Source organism: Kogia breviceps, chromosome 2, assembly GCF_026419965.1.
Source record: "Kogia breviceps isolate mKogBre1 chromosome 2, mKogBre1 haplotype 1, whole genome shotgun sequence".
NCBI lineage: Eukaryota > Metazoa > Chordata > Mammalia > Artiodactyla > Physeteridae > Kogia > Kogia breviceps.
In genome coordinates, this window is record NC_081311.1 from 169219425 (window position 1) to 169243978 (window position 24554).

The 24554-nt window shown below is 38.3% G+C and overlaps 1 protein-coding gene across 4 annotated transcripts in view; it reads right to left on the minus strand.

Annotated features, from left to right (window-relative positions):
- Positions 1 to 366: 366 nt before the first annotated feature.
- The window catches only part of ICA1L (islet cell autoantigen 1 like), a 70883-nt gene continuing 46695 nt past the window's right edge, over positions 367 to 24554 (minus strand). For all 4 annotated transcript variants that reach the window (XM_059053452.2, XM_067026590.1, XM_067026591.1 and 1 more), the window contains 4 exons: positions 13730 to 13804; positions 10206 to 10460; positions 7173 to 7262; positions 367 to 2290 (listed from right to left, as the gene is read on the minus strand). In XM_059053452.2, the coding sequence (XP_058909435.1) occupies positions 2175 to 2290; positions 7173 to 7262; positions 10206 to 10460; positions 13730 to 13804 (536 nt within the window). In that variant the 3' untranslated portion in view covers positions 367 to 2174. The remainder of the gene's footprint in view (positions 2291 to 7172; positions 7263 to 10205; positions 10461 to 13729; positions 13805 to 24554) is intronic.

Sequence of the window (24554 nt, forward strand, 5' to 3'; positions counted from 1 at the left end):
AGTCAGACTTGCTAAAGTTACAACTAGACTTGCTAAGGCAGTTAACGTTGCTTTGAGGCTAAACGAGCAACTACATACTCTGTTGAAAGCGAAAATGTTAGAGAAATTAAGAACTGAAGAATAAAAATCCTTGTATGTTTCTATGTTTTGATAACCTTTGCTCTTGGAAAATTGGGGTTAGTATCCCCTTCACATTCATAGTCTTGGATTTGGGCCTGGAGAGACTAGTGATTTTCCTCTGCGTCGAGTGTCTTTGTTTACATGAAATAACAAGGACTGCTCTGCATGCATGTGAGGAAGCTATACAAATATTTTTGAACTAATGCATTAGTGAAAATGAAAGAAAAATGGCAAAAACGCAAGACATAAAGTTAACATTTTCTGAGGTACTTCAAAGTTGAAAGCACAGAGCAACCATGGGTATAGAATTTTGATAGTGATTCATAATTATAACCCCTGGTGATTGAATTTTGGTGGAACAAAGACAGTATTGCATTCTGGGGCATTAAACTGAATAAAAAGGGAGAGTTACAAAATGCTTCTTAATGGTTAACCAAGTAAAGAAATAGGAATAAGTGTGTGAAAATATTTTAAGGAAGGATTTACATAATTTTTTCTTAAGTCTATGTTTCTGACCCTCAGATAAGGTCTTTCCAGCCTACACACTACTTGACCGTAGTTGTGGTTTTCTAAATAGCTTGTGGGCAGTTCAGATTGTAGTTAGGCCAGACTGTTGTGGACAGGAAGTGGACTGCATTTTACCTGCCCTAGTCCAGTCCTTAAATATGTTTTTCTGTATACGGAGACTCAGAGATTACAAGCAGTTCTTTTGTAAATAATAAGCCTGTTTAGAACTAGGAGTACAATGAAAACTACTGTGAACGTCTTAGTTAAAATGTTTTCTTACGCAGATGCAACGGACTGGACAACGCAACACGACACCTGGTGAACTGCCTCAGAACGAAAGGGTGGATGGGAAAAAATAGGAAACTGAGTGACTGTGTGTATACAGTGGCTATGTTTTCATTAGCTTATGCTAACTTCATTAAATAGCCTTCCTTCCAATACTTAGACTCTTAACCTTTTAAGGGTAAGTTTGTCCTTAGTAATCAAATAGAGCCTCAGATGATGTCACCCACAGAAAAGTGGAAAAACACTCCTTTACTGATGGTATATAGCTTTCTGTAACTTTGCCAGAAAGCATTCTGGGTTAAATCATGTCAAGAAATATGGGGTAATAAGTATTGCAAATCCGTACGAGGGTAAGTTAATTAGAATTTTTTTCCCTCATTCAGATAGAAGTTTCTGGGTCATTTCAGAAATACTACTGCCAGTTGCTCAGGGAGTATCCTCCCCTCGTTTTCTTTCAGGAAGCATATGAATACAGTACACTGTAGTAGCAATGTGTGAAGAATCAGGCCTGAAGACACTTGGACAATGTCTGAAGTACCATAGGGTCGACAGTCTTGTGGTTTATAAAATGGTAAGAGACATTTTTCTGTTTATGCAGAGGATGGACTTCTTAGCAAATAAATCATCCTGCTACTTCCACAGGAAAATTCAATAATGAAATCAGAGGGTATCCATGATTTTGTATGAAGGAAAAAAACTAAGGAATATTACATTTTAGCCTCCAAGTGGAGAAAACAAGTTTCTCTGTGATTTCACTGAAGCAAACTGAGTTGTCAAGTCTTATTCTACCATTCTAACTAAGGAAAAAACTGGTCTGGTTCTAGTGCTATTTTCCACAACAGAGAATTCCCCCTGCCACCATTTTATTTAGAAACCAACCCCAAATCACAACCCAGTTTACATGCTGTCCTTTCTCTAGATATAGAATTCTCACAGCCAGCAAGGCAACTTATACATAAAAGGCTTTCCAAACAGATAAACACAACTCCTACTGATAATTATTCCTAGCTGTTATTTTTGAACTAACTTTTGGTATGTATTTCAGACTCAATAGTTTCTAATATTTTCCATATATTATCAACAGCTGCAAATCCAAGATAGTAAAGAGATACTTAATGTATTAAAACGTCGTCCTTTCCATCTGTCTAACCTTGAAAACACAAGGTTTTCGTATATGGGTGACAACATAAACTCCTTTCCACAAAGGCAGTAAGTTGCAAAATTGGTGTCTCAAGGCCATTGAAGTGGCATCATAACTTCAGTCAAGCATTAAGAAGTTCATCGTCTGAGTGTCCAATAGCATCTGGGTTTGAAAGCGGATCCAAGTCTGCAAATAGATTGAACCAGGCTGACATGTCTTGGTTACCACTGTTGGGAGCTATTAAAAAAGAAAAAAACACATTAGAGTCTCAGATTTAAAAAATCACATTATTGTACCACTTTTATGATTTTAAAGTAGATGCTTCTTTTGAAACAAATTTAAGACAGCTGACAAGAATAAACATCAGTGACGTCTCCTTGAGGATAATTTTGAAAAGCTAATGCAGATACCTCATGCTTTGCTGAGGCTATTTAAGTAATTGCATGTTGCTCTGAGAAAGGACTTGATTAAAAGTGAAAAGGCAGGAAGTAGTAGAAGGCTCTCAGATAAGGTTCAAAATTTAACCTTTGTTCCTACAAAGTAGGAACATTACACTTGTAAACTTAGTATTTAAAATCTATATTTATTATAAAAGTAATATTAAAATACTAGACATAGAGGGGGAAAAAATCCCCTAATCGTATAACATTTTCATGTGTACTTTAAAATGTTTGATAAATATATTATGGAATGGGTTATGTCTCGGATACGACTTCCTGTTACCTGACTGGAAAACTGCATAGATCAGTAGTCTACAAGTTGTGTGGCAGATAGTCAAGGATACACATCTATGCTGAAGGCTGGGACTAGTAAAAAACTGTGCAGGGCACAGACAGTGGGTCATCTCAGAAAGCTAGGCTCTTGAAGGCCAGGGGTCCAGAAAGCAGGGCTGAGAGCCAGGGGACAATCTAAAGACCTGCATATGAGACCAGGGACGCAGTGGGCAAAGGATGGAAGGCAGTCCTGCTCAGAAGAGTCTAAGGCAACCCTCTCACAATCAGTCATGGTTACCACTTTCCACAGATCAGAGGGCTGGAGTTTGGGCTGTGGGGATCCCAAGCCTCAGGGGTCAGGACAGAGTGAAAGGCTGCACTGTGTGTCCAGTTCCGCTTCTGGAAACCCCATGGTAGTGTCAGTGATACTCACACAAGTTCTGGCTTTGAGTCCTGGGTATACTACCTACAAATAAGTAATAATGGGCAAGTCATTTAACTTCAGGGGCCCTTACTTCCTCACCTGTAAAGTAATGGTCATATAATTTATTATTTTTAAAATTTTTATTGGAGTATAATTGCTTTACGATGTTGTGTTAGTTTCTACTGTACAGCAAAGGATTATAGGCAAATAACAGCTTTCCCAATACCTCAGCCTTCTCGTGTTAAATTCTGAAATTTACTCACTTTATACTCTCTATTTTTAATGATTTAGCACAATTAAGTTTACTGAGTTTAAGAAGAGAAAACTATAATTATGAATAGTCTGAATCCCTAAGGGATGGCTGTATTCAGAATTGGCTGCTGTGAATCTGTGATTTGCTTGGAATTGATGGATTCCCCAATCGATTTATCCCAAAGCATTAGGAAGAATTAAAATAGGGTTCCAGGAGTCCACAATGATACATACCAACAAATAAGTAAAAAATGAGGGACAAGACAAAGCTTTTCCATATAGTAGAATGTAACTAATAAAGGCGGAGGGGAGAGGAGATGGAAGACCGCCATTTGGCAACAGCCACCGCAATCGACGATTCGTGCAGGAATTATCAGTGAATGCTAAATTAGCAGGTGCAACTTTGATACTCAGAAATAAGCCATTCACACAGTTGCAAAATATTTTTCCACATGATAGTTATTAATTACAAAGGGAAGAATATAATAGTAATTTGATAGTGAACAAACCTGGCAGGCACCACCTTAACCAAGTGATCAGTTAACATTATAAGCAATAGGACAAAATAGACATAACGTGCCTCCTGATACGGTTTATTAAGAACACACAACATCGTTCCTGTGCTGCTAGTCTTGCCGAAATGCATAACACGAATCTAATTATGAGACAACATCAGATAAACCCAACTCAAGGAATATTCTACAAAACAAATGGCCTGTACACCACAAAAAAAGCCAAGACGATGAAAGACAAAGATTGAGGAACTTTTCCAGATTAAGAAACTAAAGAGACTTAACAACTAAATATAATGTGTGATCCTGGTTTGGATCCTGGGCTAGGAAAAAAATCTTTTTTGTTACAAAATACATTAGTGGGACAATTGACAAAAATGTGAATAAGGTCTATAGATTAGATAATAGCAGTATGGCAATGTTAATTTCTGATTTTGATCCCTGAATTGTGATTATGTGAAAGAATGTCCTTGTTTTTAGGAAACAGATGCTGAAGTATTTAGGGGTGAAGGGGCATTATGCCTGCTACTTAGTCTCGGAATAATTTCAGTTCAGAAGAAATTACATACATATTATACACGTAGAGAGAGACTAAGGCAAACATGGTAAAATCTAGGTGAAAACATAGGAATATTTTGTATTTTTGCAAGCCTTTCTGTAGGACTAAAATTATTTGAAAAATTTAAAATATTGATACCACAAGGATTCAAAAGTCAGCCTGAAAGGGCTCCCACTGGTCAACACAGGGGCAATTTGAGCACCAAAATGATTAAGTACAGTAGTGATTATAAACCATGGAAAAAATACGAATCTATTCTGACAATAAATACATACATAAATGGGGAAGAAGAGAGGTTTCTTTTTGTTTACAGCAGGGTATTGAGGGATGGTGGAAGGAGCCAATTGTATAGCATGTGACTTATATGTCAATAAGGATGTTTAAAAAATGTGATTAACGGATGAATGGATAAACAAAATGTGGTATATCCATACAATGAAATACTATTCAACTTTAAAAAGAAAGGAAATCCTGTCACATGTTACAAGCTGGATGAACTTTGAGGACATTATGCTAAGTGTAATAAGTCAGTTACAAAAAGACAAATAAATTGCACTTATATGAGGTATCTAAAGTAGTCAAATTCATAGAAACAGAAAGTAAAATGGTGGTTACCAGGGCTGGGGAGAGAGAATGGGGAGTTAGTGTTTAATGGTTGTAGAGTTTCAGATTTGCAAGATGAAAAGTTCTGGAGATCCGTTTCACAGCAATGTGCATATACTTAACATTACTGAACTGTACACTTAAAAATGGTTAAGATGGTAAATTTTGTTATGTGTTTTTACAATTAAAAAAAGTGGAGGGAGTGCTAGGGTTGGAAAAATCATCACTTTTCATCCATCACATAAAGACTGAATCAGGCAAAAAGCAACAATGGATGCTAAATCTATGTGGAAGTTCCGACAAACAGCAGGACGTGTACAAGGTCGCAAAGTGTCTCCCCACAGACTGCTTAGTAATTGCAAGGGAGGAACAAATAAAATAGTAATTGTATAGGAGAAAAACTGGACAACACCTTGATAGAGTGGTCAACATTAACAACAGCCATGAGGGACAGAGGGACAACTTTGAGATGTGAAACCCTGAGAAAGGAGCATCACCTATGTGTATTCTAGTCAGGATAACCTGACTAGATATTCAGGATAACGAATAACCTACATTTACTTATAAGGAGACCTCAAATAAAACTGAAATAAGGAGCATTCTATTAAAACACAGTGGAGCAGAGGGACTGTATTCTTTTAAAATGCCCATGTCCAGAAATCAAAGAACAGTTGTGGAAATGTTTCAGATTAAAAGAGACTAAAGGGACAGGCAACTGAAAATAATACATGACCCTAGACTCACTGTCCCAGAGGGGGACAGTGCTATCAAGGACATTATGAGTCAACTCACGAAAATGGAATACACATACATGGTTGATCATAGAAAAGGATTACGTTAATATTAACAGTCATACTGTGGTTGTGCAAGAGAATATACCTATTCTTAGGAAACACAAACTGCAGCATTAAGGGGTAAAGGGTCATGGTATATGTAACTTACCCTCAACTGGTTCAGATAAAATAACACACATTACACACACACACAAGCCTGCATAAAGCAAACGGGGTAAAATACTAACAATAGGTGAATCTGAGTAAAGGATATACAGGTGTTCTTTGTGCCATTTTCATTTATGAAATATTTCTGTACGTCTGAAATTATGTCCAATTAAAAAGTTAAATCAGCATCAGTGACTAAGATTAATATGTATCTAAGATCCTGCAAGATGGAGAATGTGTCAATTTTCTATGTATATCCTACATGGTAATTACAACATGGGCCAGCTCTGCAGACAAAATATAGTAAGTACTCCTAGAGCCCGTGCTCCGCAACAAGAGAAGCCACTGCAATGAGAAGCCCATGCACCACAATGAAGAGTAGCCCCCGCTCACTGCAACTAGAGGAAACCCGGGCGCAGCAACGAAGACCCAACACAGCCAAAAATAAATAAATTTTAAAAATATATATAGTAGGGCTTCCCTGGTGGCGCAGTGGTTGAGAGTCTGCCTGCCGATGCAGGGGACACGGGTTCGTGCCCTGGTCTGGGAAGATCCCACATGCCACGGAGCGGCTGGGCCTGTGAGCCACGGCCGCTGAGCCTGCGTGTCCGGAGCCTGTGCTCCGCAACGGGAGAGGCCCACGTACCGCAAAAAAAAAAAAAAAAAAAAAAAAAAAAAAATATATATATATATATACACATATATATATATATACATACATATATATAGTAAGTATTCAATATATATTAGCAATTACTACGTACCAGGCCCTATGCTAAGACCCTGTGTGCGTTCTTTGTCAATAGGCATTCTGTAAACAAAGGGCATCTTCTATCCCTAATGGTATTATCCATTATCAACAAACCTTAACACAAAATATAAAAGATTAAGGTGCAGAATTTAGTTTACTATGGCAGCTCACAATTTCTGTTCAATTCTTTCCACAGTGAGGGATAGCTAGATACAGCTTTCATTTTAATTCATTATTAACAAAGTACTTTTCTGGACAATATGAGGTGAAGACTGTAACATGGTCCTTTTCTAAATTTACCTGAATTTGACTGATTGTTAATATGATGGCATATTACTTATGAGAATATAAATAAATAACTTACATTTTGTTAATTTCTTTGGACTCTGTGAAGGCACTGACTGGTTATCAATGTGTGAAAGAGGAAGTTCTAATCCCCCTTGGGAAGCCCAGCCTGGGGAAAGAAAAATAATGAATTATCCATTATTAATCAAATAGAGAGTAGCATCAGCAAAACAAGAAAAGGGAAAAATATCTAATAAAAGTCCTCAATCTTTGTACCAGGGTAATATTCCACAGTATAAGACATACATCTGCTATTATGAATTTTATTCAAATCATCTAAGTGTAGTCCCAGCTAGAGTTAGACTTTCTTACATTTTGCAGAGTGGTTCTGAAATAAATATATAAGCTTTTTTTCTTTAAAACAATGGCAAATGGATAAGGTGTAGAAAGAGAAGCTGTAAGGAGTCCGGAAGAGAGGAAATAAACATGACAATTAGAATCCTGAAACCTATGAATAGGTTTATACCCTTTGACTTGGTAATCCCATTCCTAGAAATTTATCTTAAGGAAATAAATTAACTGAAGGAAAAAGTACATGCATGATTTTGTTAATTGCAGCATTATCTATAACATGAAAAAGGAGAAACAATAAGGAAGGAATTAAGTGGATTATGGTGGACAAATGTGATGAAATATGATATACTCCTTAAAAAGTATCATTATGAATACTAGTAACACAGGGCAGTGTCTGCTGTAACATGAAAACTTATTTATGCTATAATTAAAACACAGCACTTGAAAGGAACTTAGATTATCTGGCCTACTACCTTCCTTGTACAGTAGAGATCACCTGAGGCCCAAGTTCCTACCTGGGGCTCCTAGAACATAGATCTTTAAACTCTCAGGGAAGCTCACCTTCCTGGTCTACATCACAGGAGAAAAAGAGGTAGACATAAAGGAGAGACTAGTGAAGTAGGAAGAGTCCTGTGCTGGGAGCAGTTTAACAGTTTAAACTGCCTGATGACTCAGCAAGACACTCAAACACGGGGACTAATTGCCTTGGCTATTACGTGGAAATATCCCGTCAGCCTGCAGGCAGGAACCAAGACAGACGTTCTGAATAGTGCAGAAATCCTGTTGATATTGTACTGCCAGAAAATAAGAGAAGAGTCCAGTGCTGCTAGCGATGTGGCAAGTGAAGGAGAAAGAGCAAGAGTTCATAGCAGAGAGTGAATCAGTTTGTAAATCTTTATAACCATTGGGCCATTGATATGCCACACGAGAATAACTGTTGTCTAAAATTTTACCACAAGCAAAACATGTGAATTATCCTAGACAGGGGGACTCGTTATCAAATAGTATGGTCCATTCTTACTTTTAGGTTATTTAACCAATTCTTACTGAGTAATTATTTAACTGATATTTATTTTATTTATTGAGCTAACTTTTATGCTGCTGTCATAGAAAGCACCAAGATAAATCACCCCACAGATCATGCCCTTGAGGTGCTTGAAGATTGGATAAAGCATGATGGTCTTGCAGATAAAGTATGAACATAAGTATTTTAATACAAAGTACAATGCATTAAGACACCGTGAGGTGCTATGAGGCTGATAGACAGGGATATAAGGCAGGCTAAACTATGATTGCAGGGCTTCCCTGGTGGTGCAGTGGTTAAGAATCTGCCTGCCAACACAGGGGACACCGGTTTGAGTCCTGGTCCGGGAAGATCCCACATGCCGTGGAGCAACTAAGCCGGTGCACTACAACTACTGAGCCTGCACTCTAGAGCCCACGAACCACAGCTACTGAGCCCACGAGCCACAATTACTGAAGCACACCTAGAGCCCGTGCTCCGCAACAAGAGAAGCCTCCTCAATGAGAAGCCCGTGCACCGCAACAAAGAGTAGCCCCCGCTCAACGCAACTAGCACAGCAACGAAGACCCAATGCAGCCCAAGATAAACAAAAATAAAATCTATATTAATAAAAAACTATGACTGCAGCCATGAAAGCCAATGAAGCACTGCAGAAGGCCAGAGGAGGGAGAAAGCACTTCCACTTGGCAGTACTGAGGGAGTCCTCCAGGTTGGTGTGGCAGAGGAAACACTGGATGGGAACCTAATATTTGGGCCCAAGTCCACGCTCTATTAGGGAACATTACAGCCAAAGAGGGGCATGAGCAAAGATGCCTCAGAAGGGTCTGGAAACAGTACGGTTACCGAAAATGGCAGGTATTTTGAAATAAGGTAGGAGATAAGGGTGGAAATGCAGGCACAGGCAGGTTTGACCCTGGGGCCAATGGTGCTTTATTTTTGAAAAATGTAAACAGGGTGCTGACATCTGAATCTGCTTCATAGAGAGAGAACTTCGGAGGAAACATGGAAGATGAATTGGGGTTTGGGAGACCTGTTAGGAGGAGTCACAGTAACCCAGGAAACCAAATGAGGTTCTAAATGGCAGAGGAGGAGGAGTGGGAAATTTGAGACACGTTTTAGAAACAGAATTGACAGGACTTTGGAACCAATATGGAAGTGGGGAGCAAAATGATTCCCAAGGTGTTGGGTTGGACACAGGATGGTGGAACAGCAGGTGAGTGGAGAGAGAGTCCTTGACATATAAGCAAAGCAGGTGACCCTTTCCTGCTCCCAGCTTTCCACCACAGTCCTCCATTCCCGCTGCCTTGTCCTGAAGGCTGCTGTGGAACCAGCTCCAGACCTATTCCTTTTGCTCTTGTTAACTCTGAGCCCATAGGAAGAGAGCACACCAAGTTTTGCTAGGTGGAAGAAACAGTATCACCTGCCCTAGGCAGGGGTAACTTAGCAGGTCAAGAGTTTTAAACAAGACACTGATTTTCTATGTAGAGAAGACACCTGGGAAAGTCAATGAAAAAATGTGGCATTTAGTGGAGGTGGCAGAAAGCAGCCCTTATTTCACTCTCCTTGACAGACTCCAATGATATTTGTTATTTTCCCCGTTAACTGGTGTGACTGCAGATTTTATCCAGTAGTACAGAAGCTAACTCAATCTCCTTGTTGATTTCAGCATCCACAGGCACATATTTTTGCTTCACAAAGATACAATTCAAGGGTATCCAAATGTTGCACACTTACTGTTGAAAGCTCCAGCAGCGTGAAGGCCAAGGTCAAAGAGTTGTGAAGGAAGGAATCGTGAGGAGTGAGGAAGAGGCTCAGATCCCCCAGAAGGCTCCTGGGATGTAAGACTGGCCTTGGGGCTCCCAAAGACAGCCTGGCATTCCTGGGAAAATTCACTAGCACTCCAACAACCAGGACTTAGGAGGCTGTTCAGAAATGAGAATTCCTTCTCAAAATCATCTTCCAATGAATCTACTGGTACATCTTTTTCAACTGTTGAGTGAACATAAAAACAATGTTTTTTTTTTCTTTTGAGGAAATGAGAGTAGGATATAGGGCAAATCAAGTTTGTTTCATTGTTCTCATACTTTATTAACATAATTTTTAATGAACAATTAAACTGATTAGGAGTTTATGTGAAAATAATTTCTAATTAGGTAGGCTATAGATCAAACTGACATTTCACAATGAAAATATTAATAGTTATGAATATTTATGTATAAAATAATTAAGCAACCATCTATGTAAGACAGAAACAGGAAATGCAAGGAGAAATTGAAACAAATTAAAAATAGGAGACTTTAATATACCACTCTCAGTAAAAAAAACAGGCCAAGAGGACAAAAGTAAATATATAAAAGATCTAAACAGCATAAAAAAACACAGTAGTTATTTTTGAATATAAGCAAACCCTAATAGAAAATGTACCTTTTTCTCAGGCACACACTGAAAATACACAGAAATTAATTATAACTAAGGCACACACACAAATCAGTTTCTTAAAATAGAAATATTATGAACAACATACTCTGATTATAATGCAATAAAATGAGACTCTTTAATGAAACCAGAAAGATAAAAATCTCTTCCACTTGCACATTTTTAATACCTTCTATTAAACAATTCTTGGTTGGAAGGGTAATGGAATTTCTGAAAAATGATAAAGAAGACATTTCATATCATAATCCATGGGATATTTAAATAACAACTAACATGAAAAATCATGACCCTAAATATCAATAAAATACTTATCATTAATAAATATTTATTTATCACTATCAATAAAAATGAAAGATAGGGGCTTCCAGCATGATAGAATGATAAAGTCTAGGGACCCTCACATCAGTTTTAAGTAACTGGTGAAAATGATTTTAAAAACAACCATTTAAAGTCTCTGGAAGTTGTTCCAAGGACACACACCAAGTGAAGAAACATTTACTCAAGAAAATCTATTAAAATTTAGAAAGAATGAAAGACTATTGTACTTGAACTAAGAACCAATCTCTTCCACCCACTTCTCAATTCAGCCAGATGAAAATTCGCTCTAGGCTGGCGGGGGTCGGGGAGTGAGAGAAGGACTAATTGCAAACAAGCATGAGAGAATTTGGGGGTAATGGGAATAGTCTAACAGTCAATTGTGATGGTTGCACAACTCTATAAATTTACTAAAAGTCATTGAATTTTATACTTATACAATGGGTGAATTTTATGGTACTTAAATGATACCTTGATAAAGCTGTTAAAAAATCAAGAGATTTTGTACAACTCTATGTAAATAACTTAGAAAACCTAGAAAAAATGAATAATTTCTGAGAAAAATATAATTTTCTAAAACTGGTCCCAGTACAGATAGAAAGCTTAAACAGATCAATTTCTATAGAGAAGAAAACACAAAAAAATCACAGGCCTAGATGTTTTCACAGGGCACAGATGCTGAAAAACCTGTTGGCAAAATTCAACAATCATTCCTAATAAAAACTCTTGAGAAAACAGGAATGTATGGATACTTCCTTAACGCTGTAAAATATATACCTCAGTCCAAAAGCTAGTGTCTTAATTAATTCAGCAACAGTACAGTGGTTCGACACTAAGATCAGGAACAATACTATTTCACATTGTTCTGGTGGTAGTAACCAATGCAGTTAAATAAAAGAAATTAACTACAGTCACAAGAATTGATAAAGAAAAAACAGGACTATCTCTATTTGCAGAAGACATGATGGTATACCTGGAACATTCCAGAAAATCAATGATAAAACTAACTCAAACTATAAGCAAGTTCAGCAAGGTAGCAGGATATATGGTTAACATGCAAAAATTATATCAATACACAAAATAATAACCAGTTAAAAGATAAAATGGAAAGAAAATGTCATTTATAATGGCAATAAAAGAAATAAAATATTCAGAAATAAACTTAGCAAGAAATGTTCAAAACCTATAAGAAAAAACTATATCTGAAAGATAGACAAGTAAACTTTAATAGAAAAATGCCCTTTGTTTCTGCTTAGGATGTCTTGACATTAGCAAGCTGTCAGTTTTTATATTTAATGTGATCACAATAAAAGTATCAATGAGCTTTTTTATGGAGCTAGACAGTTTGATATAAAATTCATATTGAAAAATAAACGTGGGCTTCCCTGGTGGCACAGTGGTTAAGGATCCGCCTGCCAATGCAGGGGACACGGGTTCGAGCCCTGGTCCGGGAAGATCCCACAGGCCGCGGAGCAACTAAGCCCGTGCGTCACAACTACTGAGCCTGAGCTCTAGAGTCCGTGAGCCTCAACTACTTAGCCCACATGCTGCAACTACTGAGCCCGTGCTCCACAACAAGAGAAGCCGCCACAATGAGAAGCCAGCACATCGCAATGAAGAATAGCCCCCACTCGCTGCAACTATAGAAAGCCCGTGTGCAGCAACGAAGACCCAACGCAGCCAAAATAAATAAATTAATTAATTAAAAAGAAAAAGAAAAATGCAAGAATAGTTAAGAAAATAATGAAACGAAGAGGAAGATATTAGTCCCACCAGATACAAAAACACACAAAAAAGTTTCTATGAAAGTCCAGAAATAGACTCAAATATGTATAGAAATCTAGCATATGATTCGAAGTTATCTCAAATTACTGGGGCAAACATGGCATTTAAAAAAATAATATAAAGGATAGCCATTTGCAAAAAGATAACATTTAATCCATTGTTAATGCCATATGCATGAATAAACTCAAAATGAATTGGAGATCTAAATATAAAAAATAAAACTATACAAATACTAGAAGAAAACATAAATGAACTCCTCTAACCTGGGTTTTGCATATGTCAAAAACCAGATCCAACAAAATAAAAGATTAATAAATGTGACTACATAAAATGTGTAAAATTTTTTCATGGCAAGAAGCAACTATAGGAAAAGTCAAAAGACAAACTAGGAGAAAATGTTTGCAATGCTTGGCAGAGACATTCAAGGTAGTATTTACTGAGCGCCTACATTGCTGGATGGTAGAGACACATGAGATAGTTAAGATAAACACAGTGCCACATGTCCTCACAGTTACAGAGATACACTCCACAGGGCTGAAACATACAGAATAAGCAATTATTTAATTTCCATTGGCATGTGCTACAAACAAAGTAGAAGTATAGGATTGTACTCCTGTGTAGAGACCTATACAGATTTTCATGTTACGGAAATAAATATTAAATAAAAACTAAAGAATTTTAAATAATAAATTATCCCTATATATAGTAAAATTATAATTTACCATTTTCAGAGTTAGAAAACTGAGGTGCTCCAAGTTCTCTTATTCCAGAATGTTTTTCCCTGTGATCTTCAGTTGCTGAAACAAAAGCACATAAAAGATAGCTGAACAAGAAGAAATTTAGCATGCTTATTTACTATAGTATTTTATGATAATGTGACCAAACTGTTCAATTGACCACATCAGATTATAATACATATATCTAAAAATTTAAAGAACCATATATAAAAACCACATATGTATATATATAACACTATATATATATATATATATATATATGTATATATATACAAATAAATTTGTAATACCCACAGGTACTCAGGTCCTCTGTTATATATATGCCCTCTTGAAAGTTATGAGTTTTCATATTCCATGTAAATTGGTGCAGTGGCTATGGAAAACAATATGGAGTTTCCTCAAAAAATTTAAAAATAGAACTACCATATAACCCAACAATGCCACTTCTGGGTATTTATGCAAAAAAAAAAACGAAAACACTATTTCAAAAAGTTAAATGCACCCCCATGTTCATTGCAGCATTATTTACAATAGCCAAGATATGGAAACAACCTAAGTGTCCATCGATGGGTGAATGTATAAAGAAAATGTGGTTCATATATACAATAGAATATTATTCAGCCATAAAAAAAGAATGAAATCTTACCATCTGCAATGACATGGATGGACTTTGAGGGCATTATGCTAAGTGAAATAAGTCAGAGAGAGACAAATACTGTACCATCTCACTTATATGTGGTATCTAAAGAACAAACAAAACCAGAGCTCACAGTTGTAGAGAACAGTGCTGGAGGCCAGAGGCAGAGGCAGGGGTGGAGGCAAAATGAGCGGAGGGAGTCAAAAGGCACAAAACTTCCAAATAAGTCATGACGATGTAATGTACAGCATGTCGACTATAGTTAATACTGTAGTGCATATGTGAAAGTTGCTAAGACAGTAAATCTTAAAAGTTTTCATCACAAGAAAAAATTTGTAACTGTGTATGAGGATGAATGTTAACTAGACTTACTGTGGTGATCATTTTTCAATATATACATATAGCCAATCATCATGTTGTACACCTGAAACTAACACAATGTTATATGTCAATTTATACCTCAGTTAAATAAAGTTTTCACATTCCAAAGCCTATTCCTTCCCTGGTGGATTTGTTCTCATTCTATAGTCTCCGAAAGGCCATTTTATACAGCTGACCCTAACAATAAGGGTTTGAATTGCACAGGTCCACTTATGTGTGGATTTTTTTCAATAAATGCACTGGAAAAAGATTTAGAGATTTGTGACAATTTGAAAAAACTCACAGAAGAAACTCACAGTCAAGAAATATCAAAATCATTAAGAAAATGTTAGGTATGTCATGAATGCATAAAATATGTACATATTAGTCTATTTTTATCATTTACTACCATAAAATACACACAAATCTATTATAAAAAGTTAAAATTTATCAAAACTTATGCACACAACATTGATATGGCACAATTTGCAGCTGAGAGAAATGTAAATGTAAAGATGCAGTAATTAAATCATAACTGCATAAAATTACCTGTAGTAATTCATAGCCACCTCTGGTTGCTACTGCAGTGAGTTCAAGTGTTGGGAGTATCAGCTTAAAATGCCGTGTGACACTAATCATCGCCACACGACCATTTCCCTTCTCCAATAAATTGTGTATCACAGTAAAAACTGATCTCTCAAGTCTTGCGTATTTTTCATGTTTGCGGTGATACTGTAAACTCTGAATAACACCACGGGACCCATAGGAAGTGCCACTAGTGATGCTGGAAGTGCTTCCAAGAAGCACAGAAAATTACAAGAAAATGTTGATATGCTTGGTATGTACCATAGATTGAGGTATGCAGATGCAGTTGCCCATTTCAAGATAAGTGAATCCAGGGTAAGAACCCTTGTAAAAAAAAAAATGAAAGGAAATTCATGAAGCCATCACTGCAGCTATGCCAGCAGGTGCAAAAACCTCGCATATTTGGTTAAGTACCTTTTTATCTCGTATTAAAAATGCAGCTTTTGGGCTTCCCTGGTGGCGCAGTAGTTGAGAGTCCGCCTGCCGATGCAGGGGACACGGGTTCGTGCCCCAGTCCGGGAAGATCCCACGTGCCGCGGAGCGGCTGGGCCCGTGAGCCATGGCCGCTGAGCCTGCGCGTCCAGAGCCTGCGCTCCGCAGCGGGAGAGGCCACAACAGTGAGAGGCCCGCATACCGAAAAAAAAAAAAAAAAAAAAAAAAAATGCAGCTTTTATGTGGGTGCAGGATTGCTATAAGAAAGGCATACCTATAGACTAATATGATTTGAGAAAAAGCAAAGTCATTATATGACAATCTAAAGCAAAAGCAAGGTGATGGATCTAATGCTGGAGAATTCAATGACAGTAAAGGATGGTCTGATAATTTTAAAAAGGGGTTTGGCTTAAAAAAGTTCAAGATAACAGGAGAAACTGGGTTGAAAAAGATACAGCAGACGAGTTCCCAGATGACATTAAGAAAATCATTGATATGAAAGGATATCTGCCTGAACAGGTTTTTTTCTTCTTTTTTTTTTTTTTTTGGTATGCGGGCCTCTCACTGTTGTGGCCTCTCCCGTTGCGGAGCACAGGCTCCGGACGCACAGGCTCAGCGGCCATGGCTCACGGGCTCAGTTGCTCCGCGGCATGTGGGATCTTCCCGGACCGGGGCACGAACCCGTGTCTCCTGCATCGGCAGGCGGATTCTCAACCACTGCGCCACCAGGGAAGCCCTGAACAGGTTTTTAATACAGACAAAACTGTCCTATTCTGGCAAATAAATGCCACTAGGGACACTTATTAGTAAGGAAGAGGAGTGAGCACCAGGATTCAAGGCAGGAACAGACAGGCTAACTCTTCTGTTCTGTTCAAATGTGGTCAGGTGCATGATCAGGACTGCCCTCATCTATAAAGCTGCTAACCCCAAGCCTTGAAGGGAAAAGGTAAACACCAGCTGCCAGTCTTCTGGTTGTACAACAAGAAGGACTGGACCATGAAAACCCTTTTTCTGAATCGGTTTCACTGATGCTTTGTCCCTGAAGTCAGGAAGTTCCTTGCCAGGAAGGGACTGACTTTTAAAGTTCTTTTGAAATTGGACAATGCCCCTGGCCATCCAGAGCCCCAGAGTTAACACTGAAGGCATCCAAACAGTCTAGCAGTTACACTAGGCTACCATAATGCAATCATATTGCTGCTTCGTTAGAGACGCATGAATCGTTACACCTGTAAATAAATATGAATTTCTTTTTCACATTATCTTTTTATTTTTGATGTCTAGTGTAACACATATAATATATCTACGGTGTTTTATATTATGTAAGACAATATTGATGTAGGTACTGATAGATGATTCATCTTGTAAACAATGTAAATGTATGGTATTCATAAATACAGTGCAGTACTGTAAAGGTATTTTATCTTCCTTATAATTTTCTTTTTTAAAATTTTTATTTATTTTTGGCTGCATTGGGTCTTCATTGCTGCTTGAGGGCTTTCTCTAGTGGCGGCGAGCGGGGGCTACTCTGTTGCAGTGCACGGGCTTCTCATTGCGGTGGCTTCTCTTGTGGAGCACGGGCTGTAGGCGCACAGGCTTCAGTAGTTGCAGCATGAGGGCTCAGTACTTGTGGCACATGGGCTTAGTTGCTCCGTGGCATGTGGGATCTTCCCGGACCAGGGCTCGAACCCATGTCCCCTGCATTGGCAGGTGGATTCTTAACCACTGCTCCACCAGGGAAGTCTCTTTCTTATAATTTTCTTAACTTTTTTCTCTAGCTTTATTGTAAGAATACAGTATACAATACATATAACATACAAAATATGTGTTAATTGATTGTCATCAGTGAGGCTTCCATTCAACAGTAGGCTATTAGTAGCTAAATTTTGGCAGAGTCAAAATTACATGTGGGTTTTTGACTGCATGGGGGCCAGAGGGTAGGGGTGGGGAGGCGGTTGGTGTCCCCAACCCCTGCGTTGTTCAAGGGTCAACTATATTTTGTTCTGCCTGCTCTCCACATCTCTGACACAACAGATATTCTTTTTTTTTTTTTTAATTTTTGGCTGTGTTGGGTCTTCGTTGCTGCATGCGGGCTTTCTCTAGTTGCAGCGAGCGGAGGCTACTCTTCGTTGCGGTGTGTGGGCTTCTCATTGCAGTGGCTTCTCTTGTTATGGAACACAGACTCTAGGCACGCAGGCTTTAGTTGCGGCACACGGGCTCAGTAGTTGTGGCACACGAGCTTAGTTGCTCCGTGGCATGTGGGATCTTCCCGGACCAAGGAATAAATGATTGAATATGTTGTGCTTTTTTTTCAAATCTGTGATAATTTATTACATAGCAATAGAAAACAAATACACTGAACATACATTATTACTTGAGGTTATTCCTTGAGGATTATACTTTTTCAAGTTAATAACACATGTGTAATATTCCCCATGCTGCCTTCTACTGGTTTATTTGCTCATGTCTGTATCAGACTCAGGATTTCCTGGTGGAGGAGTGGAGCTGGTCATCTCTGTGTTCCCTGGGCCTAGCACAGGCCCTGGACAGATGCTCTAAGACGAGCTGACACTTGGCAAAACTGTGAAGTTGATGCTATTTTTGTGCCAAACTTCCATATCCTATACTGCATGGTTTGGGGACCTGGAAACTAGTAACAGCTAATGTGGCTACAGAGCTTACCGAGTGCCTGGCGCTTTTCTCAGGGCTTGGTGCACGTTAACCATGGTGATCCTCATAAAAACCCTACCGGGTGGTGCCATGACCATGACATCCCCACCTTGCAGATGAGGCACTAGTAAGGCAAGAAGTTGAGTAACTTGCTCAAGGTCACACAATTAATTAACAGTGGAGCTCAGGTTCAAACCAGACAGCCTGGCTCAAATCTGTGTTCCTAATAGGGTATGTTGTACTCTTAATTCAAAGGCTGCTTTATTTTTCTAAGAGCTGTGCATAGCTGTGAGCAGCATCTCCACATTTCTCATTTACAGTAGTGATTTCATATGAAGGGAAAGATCAAACACATGTACTTAAAAGACAGCATATTTTTTAATGTTTAATGTTTAACATGAAAAAAATCAAACATACAAACAAAAAACCCATAGGCAAACATTATTTTTTTAAAAAATTATCTCTAAGTTTTGGGCCTATATTGAGATAAATTATGCCCTATTACTACACTAGGAGCCAGTTTCTTAGAGTCTGTTTCCCACATCTCTACGTAATTTGCAACCCAGTATAGACAGAGACCAAAACAAACAAACAAAAAATCCAAGATAGGGAATTCCCTGGTGGACCAAGAGTTAGGACTTGGCATTTTCACTGCCAGGGCCAGTGTTTGATCCCTGGTGGGGGAACTAAGATTCCTCATGCCATGCAGTGTGGCAAAAAAAAAAAAAAAGAATGACAAAAAAAAAATCCAAGATTTTTACATCTTCCAACTATTATTAGGACCATTTTTAATTTAAAAATATTTTTATTGCAATATAGTTGATGTACAATATTATATGTTACAAGTGTACAACATAGTGGTTCATAATTTTTAAAGGTTATGTATGCTCCATTTATAATTATGACAAAATGTTGACTATATTCCCTGTGTTGTACAATATATACTTGTAGCTTATTTATTTTATACACAGTAGTTTGTACCTCTTAATCCCTTAGCCCTATTTTTCCCCTCCCCTCCTCCTTCTCCCCACTGGTAACTACTAGTTGGTTCTCTGTATCTGTGTGCCTGGGTTTTTTTTTTGTTAGGTTCACTAGTGTGTTGTATTTTTCAGATTCCACGTATAAGTGACATCATACAGTATTTGTGTTTCTCTGACTTATTTCACTTAGCAGAATACCCTCTAAGTCCATCCATGTTGTTGCAAATGGCAAAATTTCATTCTTTTTTATGACTGAGTACATATACACTACATCTTCTTTATCCATTCATCTATTGATGGACATTTAGGTTGCTTCCACATCTTGGCAATTGTAAGTAATGCTGCTATGAACATTGAAATGCATGTATCTTTTTGAATAACAGTTTTGGGGTGTTTTTTTGCATATATACCCAGGAGTGGAATTGCTGGGTCATATGGCGGTCTTATTTTTAGTTTTTGGAGAAACCTCTATACTTTTTTCCACGATGGCTGCACCAATTTACATTCCCACCAGCAGTGTACAAGGGTTCCCTTTTCTCCATATTCTCACCAACAGTTGTTATTTGTGGTTTTTTGTTGATAGCTATTCTGACAGGTGTGAGGTGATATCTCACTATAGTTTTAATTTGCATTTTTCTGATGATTAACAATGCTGAACATATTTTCATGTTCCTGTTGGCCAAGTGTATGTCTTCTTCGGAAAGATGTCTATTCAGGTCTTCTGCCTATTTTTTTTTTTTTTTTTTTTTTGCGGTATGTGGGCCTCTCACTGCCGTGGCCTCTTCCGTTGCGGAGCACAGGCTCCGGACACGCAGGCTAGGCGGCCATGGCTCACAGGCCCAGCCGCTCTGCGGCATGTGGGATCTTCCTGGACCGGGGCACGAACCTGTGTCCCCTGCATCGGCAGGTGGACTCTCAACCGCTGCACCACCAGGGAAGCCCTGCCCATTTTTTAATTAGGTTGCTTTTTGATGTTGAGTTGTATGAGCTGTTTATGTATTTTGGATAACAACCCCTTATTGGTCATATCATTTGCAATTTTTTCTCCTATTGCATAGGTTGCCTTTTCATTTTGTTGATGGTTTCCTTTGCTGTGTGAAAGCTTTTAAGTTTGATTAGGTCCCATGCGTTTATTTTTGCTTTTATTTCCCTTGCTTTAGGAGATGAATCCAAAAAAATATTGCTATGATTTATGTCAAAGAGTGTTCTGCATATGTTTTCCTCTAGGACTTCTGTGGTTTCCAGCCTTACATTTAGGTCTTCAATCCATTTTGAGTTTATTTTTGCCATTGGCAGCAATGTGGATGGACTTGGAGGGTATTATGCTAAGTGAAATAAGTCAGACAGAGAAAGACAAATACTATGATGTCACTTATATGTGGAATCTAAAAAATACAACAAACTAGTGAACGTAACAAAAAAACCCCAGGCACACAGATATAGAGAACCAACTAGTAGTTACCAGTGGGGAGAGGGAAGAGTGAAGTGCAATTTGGGGGTATGAGGTTAAAAGGTACCAACTATTACATATAAATAACCTTTAAAAATTGTGAATCACTACGTTGTACGCTGTAACATATAATATTGTACATAAACTATACTTCAATAAAAAAAAGGGATATAACTGCTGATACAGCAGGCTTTAAAAGACAAAATAATACTATAGATGGATGGTGAAACTACAACAATGTCCATTATATTTCATTTATGACTGTTAAAAAAACGTGCTCGGGCTTCCCTGGTGGCGCAGTGGTTGAGAATCCGCCTGCCGATGCAGGAGACACGGGTTCGTGCCCTGGTCCGGGAAGATCCCACATGCCGCGGAGCAACTAAGCCCGTGAGCCATGGCCGCTGAGCCTGTGCGTCCGGAGCCTGTGCTCCGCAACAGGAGAGGCCACAACAGTGAGAGGCCCGCATACCGAAAAAAAAAAAAAAAAAAAAAAAAAGTTCTCTACTTAAGTACAGGATTATGCATGCAAAATTAGCTGACCTTTGGAACATAAGTCTGAAGGTATGTTAGATATATGAGCTCATGATTATTATAGCTTCTTAAATAGTTCAGTCTGTATTTATGTATTTATGTGTATTTATGTGTATACTTGGTCTGTATATGGTCTGTATTTATGTGTATACTTAAAAATACCTATCACATTTATTGGACGCCTACTGTGTGCTATGTAGTTGATAAATATATCTAGCCCTAATGTCCTGCAAGGCAGAAGTGTATGACTCATTTTTCAGATAAGAAAAATGAGAGGCATAAATGACTTGTTTTAAAAAAAAGCCAGCATTCAAACCCAGATTTTTCTGGCTCCAAAGCTAGAGTAATTCATATATATGTTGACTGTACATATAATATATATATTTATTAAAAAATAAGAACACACAAAAAATAAGAACACGAATTTAAATATGAGGATAATTTTGAAACAATCATACAACCCTGTGGAATGAATATCTACACTAAAAGCACCTATCTTAGAGAAGACCAGAATTCCCTAAAGAAGATAATTGGACCCTCTAATTAGGTACTGCTTGAAAGCTAACTCATTGCTGAGCATAGCCTCCAGTTCTGCCTGACCAGGAAACCTGGACTGAGACCTGGGGCAGCTGCAGAGCATATCCTACCGCCTGCCCAGGCAGGGAAGCAAGTCAGCAGCCCCACCCAACAGGGGAGCATGGCCCCAGCCCACCTGACCAGGATGCCCTAAAAGGGACCCTGCGGAGCCTCCCAGCCTAGCTCACAGTACTGCCCAGCAGCACACCCCAGTCTATAGTCCTGCCTGGCAGCAGAGCCCAGCCTATGTCCATGCCCAGTTGCTGGGCACATCCTGCAGTCTCACTTAGGCAGGGAGCCCAGTCAATTAGACCCCCCAACTGTGGGGTACAGTATGAGGCCCCACCCTACCAGGAAGTCTGGCCAGTGACCTTGCCCAAAAGCCAGAGCACAGCTCGGCTGCATCAGATCGTGAAGCCCTGCTGCAGCCCCACCTGCATGCAGAGGCCAGGCAGCAGCAGCACCTGGTGAGGGAGCACAGCCAGTGACCCTGCCTGACTGGAGGTGATTGTACAGCCCAGCTAGTAACACTGTCTGACCCTAGAGCACAGCACCACCTGACCACAGAGCCCAGCCAGCAGAACTGCTTGAACATAGAGCCCAGCAAGTAGCCTGCCCACCTCCGCCACCTGAGAGCAGGGACAGCAACTTCACCTAACCAGAGACTGTGACCCATTATAGTTAAACTGTCTAAAGTCAATGACAGAATTTTGAAAGCAGCAAGAGAAAAGTGACTTGTCACATTCAAGGGAAACCCTATAAAACCATAAGCAGATTTCTCTGGAGAAACTTTGCAGGCCAGGAGAGAGTGGGATGATATATCCAAAATATTGAAAAAAAAAAAACCAAACTGTCAATGAAGAATACTGTATCAGCAGAACTGTCCTTCAGAAATGAAGACCTGATAAAGACTTTCTCAAACAAAAGTTGAGAAAGTTCATTACCACTAGACCTGCCTTACAAGAAATGCTAAAGGGCACTTTACAAGCTGAAATAAAAGGATGCAAATTAACCTTGTAAAAATGCACGAATGTGTACAACTCATCAGTAAAGGTAAATATACAGTCATAGTCAGATTCTGTAATATTGTAATAGTGGTGCATAAATCACTTTAAATTCCAGTTTAAAAGTTAAAAAACAAACATTAAAAATAACTATAATAATTTGTTATTGGAAACACAATGTAAAAACCATGTAAACTGTAACATCAATAACCTGAAATGTGAGGGGAGGAGAAGTAGAAGTATAGAGTTTCTGTATGCTATCAAATTAAATTGTTGTCAGCCTAAAAAATGTTATAAATATAAGACATTTTATTGTAAGCCTCATGGTAATCACCAAAAATACCCTGTAATAGGGTACATAAAAAGTTAAGATAAAAGAGTCAAAGCATACCACCACAAAAAGTCATCAAGTCACAAAGGAAGATACAAGAAAGGAATAAGGGAACAAAGGAACTACAAAACAGTCAGAAAACAATGAACAAAATGGCATTAGTAAATCCTTACATATCAATAATTAAATGTAAATGGATTAAATTCTCCAATCAAAAGACATTTTACCCTCTGAACGGATTAAAAAACAAGATCCATGATGCCTACAAGAGGCCCACTTTAGCTTTAAGGATACATATACAAAGACTGAGAGTGGAGGGATAGAAAAATATATTCCATGCAAATGAAATGCAAAAGAGAGCAGGGGTACCTATACTTACTGGATATTCACATGCAAAAGAATGAAATTAAACTCTTATCTTACACCACTCACAAAAATTAACTCAAAATGGATTAAAGACTTAAATGTAATAATCGGAATCTGTAAAACTCCTAGAATAAAAAACAGAAAAAACTCCTTGACACTGGTCTTGGCAATGATTTTTGGTATATGACACAAAAAGCTCAAGACACAGAAGCAAAAATAAACAAGTAGGACTACATCACACTAAAAATCTCTGGGGGAAAAAAAAAAGATCAAGAAAATGAAAGGCAATCTACAGAATAGGTAAAATATCTGCACACCATACATGTGATAAGGGGTTCATATCTAAAATGTATAATGCACTCATATAACTCAATATTTAAAAAACTAACAATAATCTGATTTTTTTAATGTGCAAAGTAGACATTTTTCCAACCAAAGACATATAAATGGCCAATAGGGACATGAAGTGGTGCTCAACAGTACTAATGAAATCAAATACAAATCAAAACCACAATGAAATATCACCTCATGCCTGTTAGATGGCTGTTATAAAAAAAAGACAGGAGATAAATGCTGGTGGCAATGTGGAGAAAAAGGAAGCCTTGTGTACTGTTGGTGGGAATGTCTAAATTGGTAGAGCCATTATGAAAAACAGTATGGAGGTTCCTCAAAAAATTAAAAATAGAACTACTATATGATCCAGCAATTCCACTTCAGGGTTTATATACAAAGGAAATGAAATCACTATCTCAAAGTGGCACCTGCACCTTCACATTCATTGCTGCACTGGTTCATTGCTGTTCAAGAGGGCATTATGTTAAGTGAAGTAAGTCAGACAGAGGAAGACACTATGATCTCACTTAAATGTGAGATCTAAAAAAGCCGAACTCC